This window comes from Rhodnius prolixus, unplaced genomic scaffold, assembly GCF_049639745.1.
Source record: "Rhodnius prolixus isolate KJV_2025 unplaced genomic scaffold, Rpr scaffold_1, whole genome shotgun sequence".
NCBI classification, from domain to species: Eukaryota; Metazoa; Arthropoda; class Insecta; order Hemiptera; family Reduviidae; genus Rhodnius; species Rhodnius prolixus.
This window is the reverse complement of record NW_027411581.1, coordinates 20,908,152-20,925,147: the sequence shown is the minus strand read 5'-3', so window position 1 is coordinate 20,925,147 and position 16,996 is coordinate 20,908,152. Positions and strand designations below refer to the sequence as shown.

General features: G+C 32.9%; 1 protein-coding gene and 1 long non-coding RNA gene across 12 annotated transcripts in view; one reads left to right on the top strand and one right to left on the bottom strand.

Moving 5' to 3' along the window:
* The first annotated feature begins 1,029 nt into the window (after positions 1-1,029).
* The window catches only part of cno (adherens junction formation factor afadin), a 382,542-nt gene continuing 366,575 nt past the window's right edge, over positions 1,030-16,996 (top strand). For 2 of the 11 annotated variants that reach the window (XM_074115014.1, XM_074115007.1), the window contains exon 1: positions 1,030-1,314. Coding sequence is in view for 9 of the 11 variants with exons in the window: in XM_074115023.1 (XP_073971124.1) it covers positions 11,620-11,649 (30 nt within the window). In the remaining 2 variants the exon portion in view is untranslated. Of the gene's footprint in view, positions 1,315-11,386; positions 11,650-16,996 lie in introns of those variants that run through there. The other 9 variants (XM_074115023.1, XM_074114987.1, XM_074114976.1 and 6 more) reach the window with 8 other exon arrangements.
* Positions 9,540-10,451, bottom strand: LOC141447500 (uncharacterized). Its single transcript, XR_012454369.1, has 3 exons — positions 10,390-10,451; positions 9,878-10,114; positions 9,540-9,795 (listed from the first exon to the last, which is right to left on the bottom strand). It is a non-coding gene; the product is annotated as an uncharacterized lncRNA (long non-coding RNA).

The following is a 16,996-nucleotide window of genomic DNA, read 5'->3' as shown; positions in this document are numbered from 1 at the left end:
TAAGTCTCACAATCTATACATCATTTATCCTTTGTGAACTGTGCAAATGATGTGTTACTCATTTTGTTAGACTGGAACGTCAAAAAGAACGCTAAGTTTCCTGAGAAGTGGCTAGTATCCTCCTCATAGGGTAATAATATAAAAAAAGAAATGACAAAAAAGTAATAATAATAATAATAATAACTTGAGGTTTCCTGCTATAATTGAAAGGTCTTTCATTTTAATTTGTAAATGTATAAATGTTTATACCTAAAAAATTGTGAAAATATTTATAATAAAACTTTCGTACTTGATGGAATTTTCTGACTCATACAGAATTTTAACTACAATAAATAGAATACTCTTTTAGTCACTTGAACAGTAATCACTTTTTGGTTGCTGTGCCCCACGATTTAATAATGATTATTTCATTAGAAGCCGACGATATTACTTTATCCTCGCTAAAAACCTGTCATTAGAGTCGGCAGCCTCACACAGAAAAACATGATCTGTCGTACGTCTCCTCGCACGAAGCAGTTACTCCTGTAAGAAATCAAGTATTTAATAACAATCAGTTGCCTTAAGGCAGGTTATAGCTCGTGTTGCAAAAGAATCCAACGTTTTTTTTTTACTTTATATCCAGTAGTTCTGATCTTTTGCTTTGCTGCTATAAGGTGAGGGCTTTACCAATTAAATGGATCCCTACTGTTAGACTAAAACTACTGCAGATCTGATCAGTCAATCGTCTTTTTCATTTTCCATCCACTCACTATAAATTCTTAAGAATGTCATACAATTGGTTTTGGATATTACGTAGCGGACCAATACAAAAGAGAGAGATTATTGCCACTTAGTAATCTAATTCAGTTGTGTCTCATAAAAACACTGCAAATGACGAGAAATCATTTGAAAGATTGTTAACTACTGGATCTTGGAACTTTAAATTACCATCGCAAGTGAATTTGTTAAAATTAGTTTCTTATTTATCCGTTAGATCGCAGCAACTGTACTGTGTAACATTTAAGTTATGAGCAATGACGCATGCGCATCAGTTGCAGAGGGAACAGGATTTCGTTCAGTGAATACTTTGTGTTTGAGTTGAACGTTGTGATCTGACTAGCAGAACACTCGATCTGTTTTAACTGTAATACGCGAAATTGAATTCACAAACAGATGAACTTAATGTTGCTTAAACTCAATTTTGTGAAAAATAATTTTGTGAGAGGTGGATCGCTTTAAAATATGGATTCTGAAAGGTGTTTAGTGCTTATTGTGAAGTTTTGTTTTTATCGTTGCTGTTTCCAGCTACCTGTTTGACGGGATACCTACGTACAGGTAATTGAATAATTTTTTTACCTAGGTTTTGGAAGAGCTACAAAATCTTCAAGGTGTATTTGTAATCTCTATGATTTTCTTAGTTTTAATTAAGTGTTGCGTCTTAAAACCGAAAGAGTAAATACCTTCTACAGGTAAAATAACATTGGTCATGAAGTGATTTAAAGATGGCGTCCTTAGGCATTTTTGCGCTTTGATAAAAAACTTTTTTCATTCTCGGTTTTTTTTTATATGCTTTGAGTGTTTTTTACAATTTCTTAAATGTTTTTAATCTGGTATTTATTAGCACCAAAAAATGTTCTTTATTGGCCATATTTTAATTAATCTAACTACTTAAATTTGCTAAAACAATGTTTTAAAGCAATTTACTATTATTACACAAATATTAAATCTTGAATTTATTAGATGGGTAGATAGAGAGCAATGGAAGACGCTAAATATACCATACTGAAGCAACAGGTACAATGAAGCCGTACTTTGTTTTATAGGACAAATCTTTCCACTGCCAAATGTGTGACTTTTCTAAGTGACACATTTTTTTTTTTATGTATTGATTATAATTTAATTTGTTTATAGACTCATCGGTGGTGTAATAATTGTAAGTTGAATTATACCTACTTTTCTGAGAGCATTAAAGTCTAAAACCACCTTTCAAGAAGTAGTCTCGCGTTTATTTAGCGTTCACTTTTTAGTTTCTATTTAATCAACCTGTGTTTATCGTGTAGACGTTTAACCCTTTAATTGTATAAATTTATTGCTGTTTCTTAATTTTTTAATTTATTCAGTCTCAACCTAATCTTCCTTCCATTGTGATGTTTAAATGCATGCTTGCTATATTCTATTGCTTCAGTTTGCTTATTTGTTTTATTTTTAAAATGAATATTTTATAACCTGTAAGTAACATAAAATATTTTGATCAATTTTCTGACAAAATAAATTTAAAAGGCCTAGATTTCACCCGATTACCTTGACATGCTTATGTCTATAACTTTAAAGTAATTGTATGAAGTAATATTTTATAGATCGAAAATTTATTTTGGATGTTCTTATTTTTCTACTATTTACTTAGAAAATTATAGTAACTTAATTACTCTAAATATTTGCTGACATTTACCTTTTAAAATCCATGTCTTTGATAACTATAACCAAATGTTTTGAATATTAAACAATTGTGGTTTCCGTAGTATTCTGCCTACTCCTGTTTGCTAGACTCTTTTGTTGAATTATTGTATCGCTTAAATGAGAGCCTTCTTTTCTAGTGAAACAATCGATTTCGGAAGAGTTAATTCAACCTTTCGCTAAAAACATTTTTCACTTTTTTTGAAATTTGCCACCACTCTTGTATTTTTAAAGAAAAATCGATTTGTAAACATGGTAACGATTCGCTTTGAGTGTCCTATTAGTAAGAGAACGGAAAGCTATATTTCTTGGTTTAGAAACTGATATCAAAAAATATTTCTGGATAAACGTTTCAAAGAAAAATGATTTTTATAAACGCATAAAAGTCTTACCCTTTAAACCATAAAAGTCCTTATCTGATTCAAGGAGAAGGCGGAAAATAGAAATTTTAATGATATTATGAGCTTGGATCATCCTGTTCACTCATTAGTTCTAGGTAACATCAATGTTGATAACGGCTATAGACCATCTTCACAAAGGACTGTCTTTATTTTTACAGCATGTCATTTGCAAGATAGATTTTGGCTTGTCGTATTAATTGTATATTTTCATTCTTTTACTTGGCGAAGCAGAAATCGGATTATTTAGTACTCAGATACACAAGCGAATAAAAAAATCTGTAGTAATTATACAAACGCATAACTTACTTCTAACTAAATGGGCCTTAACATCTTGAGGTCATTGGAGCCTTTTTCAGTGCACTACCGGCTTCGGGACAATGTTCTGCCATTCGAAAACTAGACGGTTTAAGAGGCTTCTAAGAGAAGCAAAAGCCCCGGGATTTCTGTGTGGAAGTCTAGGGCACCTAACCATTATCTATTACTATTCTCAATCGCTTACATTCTTTATGAATCCAAAAGTTTCTTTATCTTGTAAAGTTTTTACAAATAAAGTGGAAGGGCATGTTGGTGGATAAAAAAGAACCCGAACTTTATAGGGAATCGAATGTATGTGAATATACGTAACCTATACAGTGTGTCCCAAGCTATATGGATAACGACTTTTTCTCGGAAACTAAGATAGCTAGAAAAAAAAAAAAACTATAAAATACGTGTTCCCTTAGTTTTTTGTTAGAAATCCAAATTTACTTTGTAAATTTTTTTCGGTGCTTCCAGAAGCGAGATACAGGCACCAACTTCATTTTTTCAAGTGGGAAGGTGTGGTTTTTATTTCAGAAATAGATTCCTCTATTTTTTTAAAGAAAAATTTACTTGAACGGTTTTTTTCTGTGAGCGATATTTTACAAGTTATGAATGAAAACATGATTCTTATAAGAAATTTCAAAATGATAATATTATAACGGTTTTTTGATTGAATAAGAAGAAAAGTACTATTTTATTATAAATGTTACTCATCATTTTTAAAGAAAGAGCACTTTCCAGCCAATTGTCTCTTACTGCCAAAGAAATAGATTCGGCTTTAACCGAGTTACAGGCATCTATTATTCTGTGCTTTAGTTCATCTACAGATTCAATCCCCGGCCTGATTCTGATGCACCTAGATTTAGAAATGCTTTTAGGTAAGCAGAAATAAGAAAAGGAAGAAAAAAGTTATGAATAATCACCTTGTTTTTCGGGTATCCCCAAAGGAAATAGTCCATAGGTGTCAAAAACGAGGTGGCCACTGAATCGCCCCACACGTCGATATAACATGCCCATCAAATTGCCTAACGAGATATCTCTTTACATGCCTGGTGGAGGCTTCCCATTTGAAAAAATGAAATTGGTGCCTGTATCTCGCTTCTGGAAGCACCGAAAAATTTTTACAAATTAAATTTGGGTTTCTAACAAAAAACTAAGGGAACACGTATTTTTTAGGTTTTTTTTTCTAGCTATCTTAGTTTCCGAGAAAAAGTCGTTATCCATATAGCTTGGTGTACACCCTGTATATTTGTGAACTCCATGTATATTGTATCAGATTTCTGAACTCCATATCTAATGTATTAGATTTCTAAACACCGAATACATACAAAGTTTAGGAATCAATTTAGCTTTTTCTTTAATGACACGGAAAAGTGCTGGCAAGACACTGAACTCTAAATTCTCGAGTTAGAATCTATTTGGAAATATTAAGTTTGAACTACCTGAAATGTTTTTTAAAACTCTGATTTTCTGTTAAAAGCTCGTGAATCTTGTAGTCTAATGAACATTTATACTCGATATTTCAGTCAATTATTACCTTTACCGGCAAGATATTTTCTCTCACTATTAATTGGCTTTGATATTCCATTAAAACTCCCATATAGAAGACGTTCTTAAATAATAATAAATTAATTTGTTTATATCTTGAAGTGTAACAATGAAATAAATGTACTTGTAAATTCTACAATAATCAAAACTTCCTTTATATCTGAAAGTCGTAACTCTACCACCCGTTTCATGTTTTTAGTCTGTTAGGTTGTGAATATACGATATTTGTACCTTTGCATTTCCTGCAGTGCATAATCATAATACGTTTGATTGTCTCACAATTTTTGCCTTTATAGTTTTGATTAAATGCATTTATCGATTTGTCTTTCCATTTCCAGCTCTTTGTCTGGTAACTGTAACTAACTTATCCTGTGCTGTAATAATGTTTATAACCTTCTAAATCAAGACATTCAAATAACTTTCAATCGCTGGTAAAGATTGCAATCATTTACAAGAGCATTAGTTTCGTTGGTGAGGTGATTAACCCCTTTATGCATAGACTGCATCTTGTACTAAGTTTGCTTCATCTTGCTATAAAGCTAGAAATATTGAACGCTTCTTGTAAGAGAGCCAACATTTGACCCTTAAAATGACTTTATTTCTATTTCTGACGAAATTAATTAGTTTTAGATTTAATATTTAAAGAAAATTGCATCCAAACGTTATAGTTGCGATAATTGCTCCAAACAAAAGGTATATTAAACAACTCCAATGGTCAACTCTCCGAATCTTCTTTGATATATATACTGTGAAGATGATAAGTTGTAAAAGAAATGGCTGAGATTGGTTCAGTTCGATGAACTCCCAACTTTATGTTTCCTGTATCTTGCAGAACTTTCTGTCTTTGTACTTTTTTGTTTACAGGCTTATTTAACACAATTTGTTTTTCTACTTTAGTGATTAGTTTAATGGAGGGGGTTGGCTGCCCTGTACCTGGTAGTGACTTGCGTGTTCTAGATTCCCTGTCTGTTTACCAAACGTGATGCTATTATATACATTTCTCAAAGTAGATGAACGCACAGTGCTGTAAATCGAGAAAACTTTTTCTTTAAAAAAAAAAATCTAACCACTCACAAGACTTAATCAATTTAATAAATACAAGATTCTAACATTTATAAATTTTATATATATGAATTTTTACTAAATGTTGGTTTGTTTCTGAGAAGGTTTACTTCAATAAAACACTGCTTTTGAGATAAGTGTAACCATTCTGCTTCCTAGAACTTTTAAAATTAATTTTCGTGATTGGAACTTCATTGCATAAACGTTAGCTCTTAAATTAAGATCAGATAGTTACATTGAAAAGGTGATATTTCACCAAGCTATTTTTCCTATTCTCCGAACTTTTACAACATAAATAATTCTTACTAATATTATGTTGTTGATGAAACAGAAAAATTCGCTATAATGACACATTAGAGGATCATCTGGCCCAAGAACGCTCATAAAACACATTGACACAAGAATTATAGCCTTGTATGAGAAGTAGTAATGCCTATTTTGTTGAGGCAGGCTTTTCAGCTAACTGCCTAATTAAATGTCGTGTACGAAGGCGACTAGCAAACATATCATATAGGCCTAGACCGGGAATCGAACCTATTACCACATGTTAAGCTTTGCGGGCCTCTTCTCTCATCACGCTCGGCTGTAGAGACGTCTACATAAGTGGTATACAGTCTAATTGAGAAATTAATGAAAACACCAGAAGTATGGTCGAGAATATTGCGGAAAACTAACCTAAAACTTCAGGAAATTAGCCAATTACTAACCATGTACGATATCTTGGACTACATCTTGGCAAACGACTAACATGGAACCCCCACTCGAGATTCAAACGAATTGATCTCAATCTGAGATACAAAATGTTAAAAACACTACTCGACAAACGTTCAAAACTGAGGCTGAAGAACAAAAGAAAACTATATACCGCCCTACTTGCCCCAATATGGACGTACGGAATACAACTTGTACTGAAGTGCCAAAAAATCGAACATCAACCAACTTTAAACATTACAATCTAAAATTCTAAGAACAATAGTTAATGCTCCCTTCTATGTCACCAATCACACAATACACTATGATCTAAATATTCATCTGGTTTCTGAAATAGCCCAATCTTGATACACAAAACTCCATTCAAATCTACACAGTCACTACAATCCTCCGATCCACACATGTCTACAACAACACTTCCTTCAAATCCACATCGCAGACTAAAGCGGCGGTGGCCACGCGACTATCTCAACACATAACACCGATCTCCTAGGATGGTTGCTGCGTAAGCTTGCCAACGTGGCGAACTAACAACAGCTTCCATCACTGGATGGTCGTCGTTCACTCCACTCACTCCTCAGCATTTAGTAAAGTTTTTTTCAGTACAAAAGCACAAACTCAATGCGCGTCTCCCGAAACTAACCGGAAATTAGTTGTCGGTTTAGCCATTTTCTCGAAAGTGTTTTTCAAAGAAATTCATTTAAATCTTTTTCCCTATCTTGCTATCTAAAGCTCGAAGCTGAAAGGCATAAAGAGCTAAGACAAAGAAGAAGAATCTTTTTTTTCCAAGAACAAATTTTTAGTTTTGTGGTTTACTGATTTTATTTTCGGGATATTGCTTGAATAAGCCATGAAGTGTTCCTTCAGTACATGTTTCTGTCCCACTCCAGATGAAGAACATTAAAAAGGTAGGCGCTATTAACTTGAGCAATTGATGCGCCTAAAAAAAGAGGTTGGTTCTGCAACAATATTAGGATCCTACTGTTTCATAGACGTTGATTCATATATTAGTAGGAAATTTCACTCCAGAGTTAGGCTTCATTTAATGTCTGAGAAATTGTCAACATTGAAATCTATCTATGTGATTTTTAAAAGCCATGCTTTGGTAAGAAATACGAAATTAAAAAGGCGCAAAATGTTCGAATTACTGTTGGGGACCAACTATTCAATAGACTAATTCGATTTACTGATAATCATTCTAGCTATTAGAATAATATTTAATTTTTTCCTGTAAAAAAATAATGTAGTCTGATGATAAGTAATATTTATTGCACAAGTGTGGCTAAATTGAGTATTCACACACGAGTCTCACACGAGCGTAGCAAGAAGAATGGGATGATAATAAAGAGGATACGAAGGGTGACAAGAGGGTTTATTCTGGGGTAAAAAAAAAAAGCCCAGGGCTTAACTACAACGCCATTTATATATATAAGAAATCAAGTTTGCATGTGAGAAGTGTATTTGAATGTGTCGCCGTTGGGTAGATGTCTCTGTAGACAGTGTTGTATGCAGGACATTGTTAGAATGTTTTGGTTGGTTGCTCAACCTTTTAGTTGTCTGCTTTAAATGTAGCCTGTTTGTAATAATATTCTTGTTTACTTGTTATTAAAATAAACAACAAACGAATTAACTAAGTTTTAGCATACCTTTCATTAAAACTGCAGAAATACGAGCAATGTTAGAAGTACACTATATTCTCAATGTTTTGTTAAGTTTTTAACAGACATGTTATATAGACTTTATTTTTAATGGTGTAATAAATAATTATAATTAATCCAGGCAACCGATTTCTACTATTTCCCATGTCTCTCTGCGACCCTTACTTTATTTTATTTTTTTTCATGACCTGCGTGAAATTTATAATTTTGTGGCTTGTTTGTACACAAATAAATTTAAAAGATTTGTGCGGTTGGTCATAGAATCAGAAAGAGAATTTTTGCCTTATGAATTCTAGAAACAAAAATGCTTTTATTTTGGGGGTTCACTTAAATTTTTTAACTTTTTTTTTTTAAAACTGTTAAATATAGGCGGGATTATTCAAATCTTGTAAATTACGTTAACTGCACCTGGCACAATGGAAAATATTAGGTAGTTACATTACTAAATCGACTTTTTCTTATTTATTATTGTAGTACAGTCGAACCTCTCAATAACGGACACTGTCGGGGGAAAGCAAAGTGGCTGCTGTTTGGAGGTGGGCAAATTTCATAATGAAAAAATATAGGTTTTTTCCCCAAACATCTATTTAAAAATAGATTTAAAAGGGTACATAATTGCATAATTATTTAGCTATATGATATGCATCAAATTTTTCTTAATTATCCAAAAAATTACTTATTATTGTCTTAATTAATCATTTTTGTAACAATTTTTAAAATAATCATCACATTTATTCGTAACAATAATAATTTATGGTAAAATTATCATCATAATATCATCTATTATTTGAAAAATAGAACAAACCTTTCGGCAAGTAGACGATGGCTCGATTTGGTTTTTGCAAAAATTCATTCCAACACATTTATTTTCTCATCTAGAGTTAACCACTTTCGTTTGAGAGACATATCGGAAAAAATTATATTGTTTGTCCAAAGTAATATTGAAAAATGATTAAAAGATGTATGAGCTTATGTAGGAAACTAGGAAAAACCAGAAAAAAAGAAAAACTTGAGAGGGGATAATTATTTTGATCACCGCGTCAAACGAACTTTTAATGAAACTGTGGTCGTTGGTGGGAGGTGAAACATATAATCCGTTCCTCAAAATCAATGTCCGCGGTCGTTATGTAGAGTGTCCGTTAGACGGAGGTTCTTTTGTATAGAAAGTGCATAGGGGTAAAACGGGGAAATCCAAAAACTGCCCTTAAATAGAGGTGGTCGCTAGTGAGAGTGGAGGATCGACTGTAAATGTTTTTTGGTTCCTTAAATAATATAATAAATAAAACCTTCATTCCAAAATTACGTATAACACATTACAGTAATATCTTACTTCTTTCTTATAGATACCTAAACAAAGTAAACTCAACTTTTTTCTGTAAATTAAATAAAAAAAGATAAAATAACACAAAAATAAAAAATTTCGCCTTTTATTTAGGAATTAGGCCCATTTCTAGGCAAAGGCCTCTCTCAGTTCATTCCACCTCGCTTTGGTCTATAGTCCTGAAACGCCAGTCAGATCCAGCGAATTTCTGAATCTCATTCCTCCATCTTAAGTACTGTCTACCTCAATTCCTTTTCTTATCCAATGGTCCCCATTCAGTAGCACAGTTTGTCCAGGAGTTTATAGCTGGAGTCACTTGTTTTGCTTCCTTTCAGTTTTTTTTAAATTAATTTTTCTTTCCCTATAATTATTATTATTTATTCTTTTTTAATTATTTTTATTGTTAAATTTATACAAGATACTGCATTCTTGTTTGTTTGTACCTTTTGTGGTTGTACTATACATTGAATTAAGTCATTGTTTCTATGGATCTCCGACAGGTGGTTTTTACGATTACCCTATATTAATTTTGTATTATCCTTTTGAAATTTATAATTTGTCTAAATAAGGTGATATAGTACCTTCAAGCCTATTATTCTCCATTTCTTTCAAAGGTCCTTGCTTATTAACGGAATATTAAGACACCTGCCTAATATTTATAATTTTATGGTTTGTTTGTACTAAAAATAAAAATAAATGGTAAAAGCTGTGTTCTTAGTGCTAGATTACTACTACTGCTAAATGGCGCGCCTCCGGAGAAGCGATTGTGCTCTTGTAGTTTTTAGAATACAGTCGACTCTCGATAAATCGAAATCCAAGGGACTACAAGAAAAATTCGAATTATCAAGAAATTTGAATTATCAAGAAGGGGAAAAAAATTCGAATTATTAAGAGTTTTTATTATGTATAAGTATATGTATGTACATACGTATATTGAAAATACGTAAGAGCTTACCTAAGTTTTAGACATATATAGCCTCAAGTAAAAAAGTAAAAATAATGAAAACGACAAAAAAGAACAAAAAAATTACATATGTATTTACATTTCAAAAAATAATAATATACATATGTACCTAATTTAAAAAATGAACAGTTTTTTGTTACAATGTGGCTTGACTTAGTCAGTGACTTAGAATTGTAGAAAGCGTTGATGGTGGAATATTGAAAGTTTTGGCGATATCTTCTTTTTTTCGAACCACTTTTCACAGCTGCAATACTGTTTTCTTTGCCGGACGCAGTAAGGGAGACGTGCTTTCCATTGTGACAAACTAAGAAAGAGAATTGGAAAGTTAAACTGGGCTGAAAGAAGGGAAACATTACGCAGGAAATGAACAATAAGCGGAAAATGAGAAGTAAACATTACTAGGGAAAATTCGAATTATAAGGAGCGGAAGCGGTCTCGTTCGAATTATAGAGCCTTCTCTCCCACTGTTGTTAAAAAAATGATTTCGAATTATCGAGCGCATCTTAATACACTGCATTTTTTCGATTTACCGAAGTTAGCAACTGTAGAGTTCGAATTATCGAGAGTCGACTGTATATCTTAAGTTTCATCGCTGTATAGTTTCTGGCGGTCTTAAGTAGACGCCTTAAATCAACTGTATATTTGGAAAATTGTGTTGAAATGCGGAAAAACTGGTATAAATTCTGTTACATGACTTTTTAATATACTAATTACCCGATTATACTTAACCAACTATAAATGTACACACTGCCATCTAAATGTTTATGAACAGAAGTTTTGTTATATTTGTTTGGCTTTTGTGTTTATAGTTGTGTGGTATAAATAATTTAGTTGTTGAAGAAAAGGTCATGCAAGTTTTTAACATACTGTTTGAGAAGTTTGTTATTGTTGGCATTGCATAGACGTCAGGTTACTATAGTATCACAATCGATTATTGTTGTTTAGCTTGTGCTAGTCTCTCTCTGTATAAGGTAGTTTGTATCTTTACTCACCTATGTGTAATACAGGTTTTAGTATTGTGTTACGTAGCGATTAGAGTTTAACATCCGTACCAGGCACTGACATTTTATTTCATTACTATGTGACCCTTTCCATGTTTCTTACTTACAATCAAAACTATGTATCTCGTTTTGTTATTGAGTTGTGCTTTTCACCGAACACTGTGTTTAATAATATAAATCTTGTGAATAAGAAAAAAAAGAAGCAAAAAACAAGCTCGACATGATGAAATTCTGTTATAGAACTGCTCAAGTAAGTTTTAGTTACAATCTTTTAGACTTTCACTAAAATTATATCTTATTGTGTGAACACTCATTAATCTCAATAATGTTTATTTAAAATTAAATCTATTAACAATTCATTCATCATTACGAACAGGAAGTCAGAAATTATTGAGCACTTTCTTCATTCACTACGAGTTAATTCGCTCTACATCAGCTGTTTAGAAAGTTTCGGTGTTAAAGAGAATTTCTATTTCGAAATTATTAAGGATTTAGAATTTATTTTTTTAATCTGGACAAAGTATTTATTATTCAAAAATTAAATACAAATCTGGCCAATGCTTTTTGTCTTCTGCAAAAAAAGTTTTCTGTCGACTGTAACATGTGGGGAGGTTATATTTGTGTGTACATATGCAATAATAGAAGAGTATAGTAACGATAATAGTGGGGAGAGGTATAATATGGAACTGTGGAGTGAATGAAAGTTGTTTATATTTACTTTCTCCTTCTATACGAGGCTGCAGGAAGTACAGTGATCGGCTCAAATTATTATCGAGTATTCTCCGGAAATGGTCGTTTTAAGGTTTCCTGAATTCAAAATAAAGTGATTGTACCATTTGAATTATATGGTGTATCTGTCTGTGGAGGGTCGATACAGCTTAACTCCAAAACAATAATCGCAGGAAGTTACAAAAATGTAATATCTGTTTTAGATAGTTATTTAGATAATCCCAACCGACAATAAGCTTTTGGTAGCACAGTGCTTTGCCAGTACTGGATTCCAACGCGGAGATATCGAATTCGTATCCCCATGTGCTGGTCCTAAAAATAATTATTACAAATTTGAAGATTGAGCGTAAGAGAGATTTTTTTTAAAAAAATATTTATTTTAAACTCAAAATTTAATCTTTATTGAATGTAAATTATACTATTATAATAATTACGCGCATTTAGCAAATAGATAAATGTAACTTTATATTTAGTTGCATTGTTGGGTTTAGCCGGGAGTCAGTGCCATTTCTCAGGGGCTTTTTAATAATTCAAGGTTAAAGATAACAGCATAAAATTAGCTACATGTCTGACCGTCGCTTTGAATGTACTCAACAAACTGTTTCTTAACTTGTATTTCTTTACTAGTATTCTTTTAATATTTCTTTAGTAAAGTAAAGTAATCGCCTATTTTTTCAGGCGGGGCTTAGCGTCCAACTACCATTTACTAGGTGTCGTGGACGGAGGCGAATAGCAAACGTACTTTACTATTTCTCATTTAACCATTAAATAAAATCCAAGGCCAAGACCGGGAATCGAACCCAGTACCACAATGCATATTAGCTTTGCAGGTCTTGCCTCTTAACCCGCTCGGCTACCGTGGCGCCTTATTTCTTTAATTGTAACCAAACACTATTAATAAGCAACGATTAGTATACTCTATTCGTTGCTTATTACTAGTGTTTGGTTTTGCGGTAATAACAGTCAATGTAAGCATTTGTCAGTAGGGGTTTTGTACAATAGAATGTTTTTAATAAAGGCCAGTACAAAACAGAAGTATTTTTTAATCTGATGAGTACAGATCTGATGATGATTTATTTACATTTTCATTTTAATACAGTTCAACAAGTCTTGGAATTTAATGTACCTAAACTTCTTAGAGCACTCCTCAGGGAACGCTGAGAAATCTTTTATCTGCATCCCTATTAGCGTTCTTGCTGTACAAGTGAGGTCTTAGTCAGAGCTTGTGTTAAGGTTGTCTCTCAATCCAGAGGCTAGTGCATTTTGAAGTTACACTTCGCCATGTTGCGCACTGATAGGTAAATAATCAAAGTTCTCTATTCAAATTTTCTTTCTTTTTTGATTTAAGGCGCGTCAACACATGTGGTTATTGGCGCCCGGAGCTTTTATAGTGCATTAACGCCCCCCCAGACAGTGAGCTGTAAAAACCTTCTAGAAGGGGAAAAATCTAAGGGCCAGCAGCTGGAATCGAACCCGGGAACCTCCGCGTGGGAATCAGTACATTAACCACTGAATTACGGTTTTAACATTAGCTACTGTTATAAGTTCAAAGAAAATCATTGAATAAGTCTTGGTGAAAATTTTGGTTTGTTTAATTGTCGCTAAAACCTTGTCGCGTCCATTGGAGAAGATGCACAAACCTAGGTGAGCCTAATATAAACTGGGAATCGGATGCGAACACACACGATTCTTTCTTACTCTCGTTCTTGTAGCTATATGTGACATGTACATTCTTCTGATGTTCTGCGAATTCTAAATTTTAGCAACATTTTTTACTAATTAACTTATTGCGTTTTACAACTACAGTAGAATGTACTATTGATGATAACAAATTATTTAATTTCTACTTATCAATCAGTCAGTACAACTGGACATAGACACTTTTTTAAAAAAAAAGAAAAAAAAAAGCCATGTTTAGAATTTGGCTAGGTCAACTGGATCACATATCTTTAAAGAGAACCAGCGACTTCTCCATAGATGGGAAAGATGGTTCATAAGGGTTTTGCCCTTATGATCAAAACTTGACCAGCTGAAACAGGATGGAACGTGATAGATAAAACTGGTAGGATTGCTGAAGAGTGAGAAGTTACGGTGGTTGATCACCTAAAGAGTAATGTGCAGAAAGCTATTCACTGTCCATCCGGACGGAAGACGAATTAGGGGAAGACCCTGGATGAGGAAGCTAGATGACATGGGCTCAGGTAGATGTCGCCAGTAGTGGTCTGCTAACTCGGTCCTTACACTTTGAGGTTCTTTAACCTGAATATATGCTATCTCCTTAAAATTATTTGCCCTTTTTTGTAAAATAGTTCTAAGAGTAATTGTTAGGATTCACTAACTTCCAACGTCCCTTATCCTCACGTTATTTTTTCAATCAACGTTCTGGTCGCCTACAAAAACAGCGTTTGCATCAAAATAGTGAACTTATTGTAATGTCTGAAAGATAGAGGTTAAACCACTGTAGGAACAATGAGAGATTCTCTTACTTTGCTAAAATCTTGCCTAAAATCTAAACATTGCTTTATCTTTTGAAAGCCCCAACGGAGGAGTAACGTAGTTTCATTAGCTGGTGAATTCTTTGTGCAGTAAGTAATTTCATCCCACTGGTAATTGTGCTTTATATCGTTACCGGAAAGAATCTAAAATTTCAGTTTAAAAAAAAAAATTGTTTATAGCAGTGTACAGAGAACAAATAAGCGTACAACTTCCTTTGCATATTTGGTTGAATAGAACAGTGTTGAATGAGCCCTGATGGTGAGCCAAATCTTATAGGAACACAAAAGCCTTGATAGGGGCATTAAATTTAATACTTCCACAACTGAAAGGCATCGAACTGCACACTACTACAATTTATCATAATTTAAAGTAATAATAATAAAAAAATTTAATCATTTTACAAAATCAACAAATAGATATTCTGTATAGTGATCAAAGGTATGTCAGGCTAATTAGTGTATCCGGAACACACATCCGGACGATAGGCTACTCATTCAATTATTTCGACATACATACTTTAGGCTATTGTCTGTTGAACATCATACCGTGGCAATCAAGTGACTACCTTCTCTGATTGTGGCCTATTTTACAGATAATTGATAATCCACCTATGACATTCCGACCATGACTCCTAGCTTCATTCTTTGTTTGAACATTATTCTTAAATAAAATAAATAGTAGTATTTTTTAATTTTCTTTTCTCTTAATGTTGGTGGATCCGCAATGCTGGACTATATCAATGATTTCCTTATCAGCTAACTTCAGATGTGATGTAATTTTTTACATTTTGGATATAGCAGTGGTTGCCTCGTAGTGATAAAATAAATAATATTCTGTCATTAATTGTTGCATCAGTGGTCTTATCTTTAAAGGCTTCTCGTCAGATCTGTTTTCTACAACATTGAAGAGAACTGAAATAATTAAAAAAACATTTTTTAATTTAGTAAGAATTATTACCACATGTAACCATTTTTTTAATCAAGAATTTTTATTACATTTTTTTAAATTTTCATAAATTTGTACCAGAGGTTGGGCTGTTCGAAGAATAACGTATCACAAATCACTTACATTTTACTCAGTTTTTACTAGCCTAAATTCTTAAATTTGATCTCAATTCGGGTAGGTACTATTGCTTTTATTATTGAACCTAACTGAAGGGCAGACAACTCTGTTTACAATTCCTTAAAACTATGACTGCATCATTTTGAAAAAAATAAAACTGCCGACATAGGAGTGTAAAATAAAATATAAATCTGCATTTTCTCTTTAGTTTAGGGGTGGGTATTGGTCTAGTGGTTAAGAGCGTGGCTTTGTAAGTGGGAGATCCCAGTTCAAATCCCGCGTATAACTACTTTTTGTTTGTTAAGAAAAATTGTTTATAGTCAAGTATGCGCGTCCGCCCCGTGCACGACACCTAATTGGTAGTTGGACGTTAAGCCCCGTCTGAAAGAATAGGCGATTACTTTACTATACTAGTCCTCAATTAATAAATTAAATATTATTTTTGAGGCTTGGTGCAAGAAGTGCCAATGTCAAAAAAAGGATTACCAGTGTACGTCCTCTTTGGGGGGGAAATATTGATGCTAAATTTTGACATTGGCACTAGTACGGTTTAGTAACTCAGTTACTACTTTGAAATTGACTTCGGCACTTCTTGCAAGAAACATTTGGATGGTTAATATGTCAAAACAGATTTTTTACTCATTTTTACCAAAATCTGACATTGGCATTTCTTGCACCAAGCTACAGATTTATAAGGTATTATGTTGATTTACTTATTACAAGTTTTTATGTATTGAATATCAAGATTTTAATAAGTAGATCGCAACAAATTTTCCAGAGAAAAAGTCGATTCTATATTTATTCAGAAGTTGACTTCGCTAGAAATTCACGCATTCGAAAATCTGCTCACCCATATTGCTTTCAATTGAGACTGTTTTTTTGTCCACGATGCAAAAATTCTAATGATTTATCTTGTAAGTTTCAGTTTTTAATATATTTGGTGACGCGTATAGATATTTTCTAAAAACCACTAGACCATAAAATGTTCCATTTCCGGTGGTAAATTTTTATCAACCATTCAACACGAACGCAAGATTTTCTCCTACTCGAAGTTTAATTAGAGAATTCTAAAGCTAATAGTACTTCTCCCACGTCAGCTAACTAGAGTTCATGATCAAGTAAACATTGAGTGGGGTTATTATAAAATAGAATGAAATAAAATTGGTAATAACTAGGATAGAAGCATTAGAAAGTTCTGTAACCTACTTTAAGAACTCGTCATATTTTTCTGATGCTGGTGAAGAAACAAGTTCCTTTACATTATTGTTTCCTGCTTAGTACTAAATGTCATAGTTTTACTTAACTAAAAA